At 40.0% G+C, this 5,727-nt stretch overlaps 1 protein-coding gene across 1 annotated transcript in view; it reads left to right on the forward strand.

Moving 5' to 3' along the window:
* Nucleotides 1-5,727, forward strand: part of LOC115244103 (protein gooseberry-like) — a 28,113-nt gene that overhangs the window by 5,062 nt on the left and 17,324 nt on the right. Inside the window, 2 exon segments of the mRNA XM_029821493.1 lie at nt 1,982-2,295; nt 2,636-2,765. Coding sequence (XP_029677353.1) covers nt 1,982-2,295; nt 2,636-2,765 — 444 coding nt within the window.

Raw genomic sequence — 5,727 nt, forward strand, 5'->3', positions numbered from 1 at the left:
GGGGGGTAGGAAGGAAGGGGGGAGGGTGAGCGGAGGGGGATGTAAATCTCTGGGGCCCGTGATGAACGACGAAACGGGACTACTTTTGTGCCGGAGAGGCTTGGACGCGCCCGGGAAGGGGGTCGTCTTTTGAATTACGCCGTGGTAATTAGTGGACTCTTAGGCCCCGCGCTCTCGCAGCAGGTAGCCGGCGAGAATATATCACGAACTTTGCCGCCGCGCTCGCGCGCACCACGAGATCCCGATGCGATCGCGAAAATGTTTTGGGTTTGCCGAGGATTCGCGACGCATCTCGCCAGCCCCGCTCGCGCGTCTCGTCATTAAAATACGCCGTAATAATACGTGCAATTTTTCTCGTTCCTTTCTACACTCAAAAAAATGTCTTGCTGATATAGGTAGATTTCTAGGTGTCACAACAAAAATTTATCGCTATTTTTTGTATTTGAAAGTTTAAGATTTTTTTCAACTTGTTGACTATTATTATCCTAACGCGAGTGAATAAGCTCGTAATAACGGCGACTAGCAAAAATATAAATTAATATTGTATTTATTAATCCTTGCCTTTCGGCTTAGGATGACTTTCAGGTTACATTCATTTTCTATATTCTTTGCATTATTACATTAAAAATTAAAATCTCAATATAAATATAAACATAATATAAATATAAATCTCAATATAACATAAATATTACAGTCTGCAAAAATATAAATTAACATGTTAATAACATAAATAATAATAAAATAAAATAATAATAAAATAATAAAATAACATGTTAAAAATAAATGTTTTATCGAGCAATCGAATACAGAACCCAAATTTATTTTATTACTATAACAATAAGAAAAATCCAACAGTCAGTCAGAGAGATCTCTGGACCAGTAGATCACATTCGCGAGACGCGCATAAGTTGTCGCGCGCGCCTCTTCTCTCGCGGAGCGCATCTCTTATGCAAAACTTCCTTTATGTAAATACGTACAAACGCAGAATACCGGACCGTGTGTGTGCCCCCGGTTGTACGTCCGTCGAGGCCCCTCGTTGTCGCCGCGCGAGAAAGCGCTTTTAAGGCTCCCCGAGTTTTAAGGTCGCCTTCGCCTTCGTCTCGCTTCGCCCCTCTCGCCCTCTTTCCCCTCGTCCGCAGCTTTTACTGCTCCGCGCAAAACCAGGGCCGTAACTCGTGACGTGTCCCGCTTTCGTGGTTTTCTGAAGCACGCGAGGTCCAACCTCCTCGGCATCGTCCGGAGCCACCGCATCCGCGCGCATCTCATTCCGCTTCTTTGCCCCTCTTTGCCGGTCGGAGCCGCTCTTTTCCCGTCGCGTGTAACGTCGTTTGTTTAACTTCGTGATTATAATTAAGTTAATTAAGGGGGATGGACTAATTACCAGTAATTAGCGGCGTTTGAGCGGCACCTCGCGTGTCGCCGCGCTTTGTCTCGCTAAGCGGTCCTCTTTTGCGCGAGTTTACTTCCTCCGTTCTTCTTCTCCTTCTCCTTCTCACTTTTGTTCGGCTCCGCTTATTCTCATTTATTTCAAGAAAAATGGCCGCTCACCACACTTGTGCACACTGCATACCGTGCTGCATTGTATCGGCGACGAGAAAACACGCTATTTTTCCTCGGCTCCATTTTAATACACGGTGATTTTTTTCTTTTTGTCTCATGTACAGTGCTATATTATATTGTATTTAGCTTCGTGCATGTTAAATGGCGATAATTGTTTCGCAGAGTAGGATGGATTGTATTTTCTATACCACGCCGGAAAATTATGCCTTTCAAAGTAGTAACTCTGATCTGCGTCATTTTCGTTTGAAGTTTCCGACACTACGCGATCTTGTGACAAATCCTTACTTATTCCATTATTAATTCCGTATAACTCGTGACTCGTGCAAATGGATTGTTGAGATAGATATGCGCTATTCTTGGAACGTAAAGAGCCATTTTACGACCGATGTGTAAACCGTTATTTGCGTTATTACTTTTGCAGGACAGGGACGCGTGAACCAGCTGGGCGGTGTGTTCATCAACGGACGTCCATTACCGAACCATATTCGTTTGAAGATCGTCGAGATGGCAGCGGCCGGCATCAGGCCGTGCGTCATATCGAGACAGCTGAGGGTGTCTCACGGATGCGTATCCAAAATCCTGAACCGGTATCAGGAAACGGGATCGATCAGACCCGGCGTGATCGGCGGCAGCAAGCCGCGAGTCGCTACGCCGGAAGTCGAGGCGAAGATCGAGGATTTTAAACGGCAAAACCCCGGCATATTCAGCTGGGAGATACGGGAGAAATTGATAAAGGTCCGTTGATATTGCCCGTGCCATTGTACTTGCATTAGCGTAATTAATAAATTAATAAATAAATTTGAGTTGAGAAAGAGAAGAGTTTCGAGAAAGTAAGAGACCGCTTTTGATATAAATAAATAAATACGATTACAAAATCCAAAACTAAATGATAAAAATATTTTAAACATATATACATATAAAACTTAAAAATATTTATATAAAATACTTAAGATGCACCTTCTTTAGACCGTGTTTTTTAAAATATATTTTTATTTTTCTGAAAATGCGCGATATTTAAAATTTATAAAATAAATATAGAAAAATTATACTAACTAGTCCAACGCGGTTCTGCCAGCAGGATGGAGTTTGCGACAAAGCCTCGGCACCCTCTGTGTCCAGCATCACCAGACTTTTACGTGGACCAGCCAATCAGACTCGTCCCAACGACGATCCACGCAGGAATCACTCTATCGATGGCATCCTTGGTAAGTTTTAATAAATAATATTTATTATTTATTAGATTAGAAATATATCGATCGATCTATCAAGATTTTCGATGCCTATCAAGATTCTCGACGCGGCAAAATCACTGTGTTTTCTTTGAAGAGAGATTTTCAGGAGCGATATCCGCGATACATCTCGTCATTTTAACAGCGCATAAACCACGAAGCGAACATAATTGAAGCATCCGGGGTTAATCGAACGATAAGCGTAATTATAGCGTAGCCGATGTTAAGTTAATTAAAGCAAGGCGACCGTATCTCGTGTGCTCACTGAATTTGAAATGCGACTAGACATTTTCTCCATACGCGTAATGCGTATCAGGAAGTCGTTATCATTTCATATGAAATTTCTAGAGTCGACAGATTATAAAGCAATATTATTAGTCGTATAAAAGTAATAATAAAAATTTCAATTACACACACTGGTCACACATAAGGAATTTATTATATGGATACTTTTCACGGTGCTATTATTAGTACCTTATTTACTACATGTTAAATGTTATATGAATCTCTGCGATATATGTACATGTGTTTGTACACGTGGGTTCTACTTATTGAAGTATCCAGCAGTTTCGTGGGCACGCTGGGATTGGTAGAAATATAGGTCTGGTCGGCGAACATGTAAAGGGGAATTCCTTTCGTTTTTATTTATTACCGGCGGTAAGGGGCGCGAAGAAATATTAGGCGTCCCGTGGCGCGTAGATGTGTCGAGTTTATTACCTTGTCGGGAAGATTTAGTTTTGATTAGACGTATGCCCGAGATTGCAACTTCGCGCAAGGATTCACGAGGGTACTCGACCTGTTGCTTCTGTCACTTCTTGACCAATCTTTTCATGCTGTTGCAAAACAAGCAATCTTCGTTCCTCTTTTTTGACATTATCTATATTGTAACTTAAGAATAAAGAAATCTTTTTGCCGCAATAGATTAAATTACAAATATATTGCATATATAAATATATATAAAATATTTAATTTTAAGGAAAAGTTGAAATGCTTGAAAAAGTTTGAAATAATGAATAGATTAAACAGAAAATATTTATTTTCCATTTTAAAAATTATATATTTTAAATGAACAAAACGATTGACGATTTATCACACACACACACACACACACACACAATTGAATATTTCGATAAAAATTTTTAAAGATACACATAGATCTTTATTACGTCCGCTACATTTACAAGCTGGATAAATTATGTATTATAATTCGAACAAAGGGGGAAAAATAAAAAGAAAGTCAGGCACTGTTCCCGCCGCTAATGTACCGTCGCGAAAGGAGGGGAAACGAAGACGAAGAAGAAGAAGGAACAGAGGGAGACGAGATCTTTTTGAATGCACGTCTCGGATGTAGAATCTCAGCGCGTCTCTTTTTATTCGATCATAACGTACTGATTTAACACCAAAATATTAAAAATATATTGGATCGATCTAGTGACATGGATAGTGAAGATCCAAAGACGGGAAGAAAAAGCGAGATAACTTGAGCGTATGATACACTAACGCGATAATAATACATCGTCGTAGACAAGAATACTAATGAATATACAATAATAGAATACTAATGAATGTTTTCCTTGAAGATGTTTCTAAAAATATTTGCTTAGTTTTTGAGATAACTTAATTTCTTATTTTAATAATTTTTTGTTATTATTTTTCTGACATTTATTAATTGTTTCTTTCAAGATGAAAATTATAGATTAGTAGAATTGTGTAAATGATTTGGTATATATACCTAAATAATTATTAGGTAAAGCATTTAATAGCGACAATTAGAAATTAGCGAACAATCTAGTAGATCAACTACATGATGCAATCAACGCGTAGAAATTTAATGGATCTCACAAATACACACTCCAATCATTCCGCCTTGCATCATTCATCTTCTATATTCCTTTCTCCCCTCTTGTCGCAACATCAGTCCCAGAACGCAAGATCACTCAGCAGTTCCAGTAGCCAAGAACACGCGCGATAAATAACCTTCGCGGTCTGTCCCTCGGTGAAAGAAATCGGGAGGAACGATCGGGACACAAGAAAGAGGGACAGATCGGCCGTAGCGAGGTGTAAAAGAGGAAGAGTGGTCAGGTGGAACAGAGTCGGACGAATGTGAAAGAAGAAATCAGGTGGAACGGCCAAGAGGAGCGAATAGTCGGGCCCGAGAAGAAGAAACGAGACGACGAGGATGTTGAAGGCTCCTGCGTAGATGCAAGGAAGACGGAGGAGCTACGCGCACGCGGCGTGTGGTCTTCCTCGGCTTCGTGGCCGCCGCCTGCCTCTAATCTTACAAACCGCCAACAACACACCCCGTTTTGTTCGCGGAACACAACGGCACCCTCTCTATTGATTTAGATGCTCTTACTGCGGGGCAAAGCCGTGATTGAGACCTCCGACCATTCATTGGCCACGTTCGAGACGGCGGTTGCCTTGCTAGCTATCACGATAGTAATTGTTTAACATCGGCTTTTCCCGCCGATGTTTATCTCGACATTTCTCGACGAATGTCTCGATCCTCTGCTTTTCGTTATTACTGTACTGTTTTTCATCTAAAAGTGGCGAAAATATTTTTTAATTCGAGTAATTTCGCTATAAGTGCAATTTTTTTATTATACTAATCATAAAAATTATTCCCTTCTAAATAAAATTCTGTTTATTTTTATTTTTATTGGAATAGATAAAACTGTAATTTATTTAATTTGTGCAAAAAGCTTTTTCTTGGAACGATTAATAAGATATACTAGTAAATCTAGATATATAATCCTAAATTTATTTATATGAAAGAGCTACAGGTAATCCAACCTTTTTTTGATACATGCGTTTAGTTCCAAATTCATGGAGTATCGGCGGGTGCTGATAGCTCGCCGAAAGCATTAAGATCTCGAAAAATCGTTAGGTATGCTCCTCGAAGCGTTGCGACGATTTACGAGCGCGCGACGATCTTTAA

This window comes from Formica exsecta, unplaced genomic scaffold (genome assembly GCF_003651465.1).
Source record: "Formica exsecta isolate Colony F162 unplaced genomic scaffold, ASM365146v1 scaffold8, whole genome shotgun sequence".
Lineage (NCBI taxonomy): Eukaryota > Metazoa > Arthropoda > Insecta > Hymenoptera > Formicidae > Formica > Formica exsecta.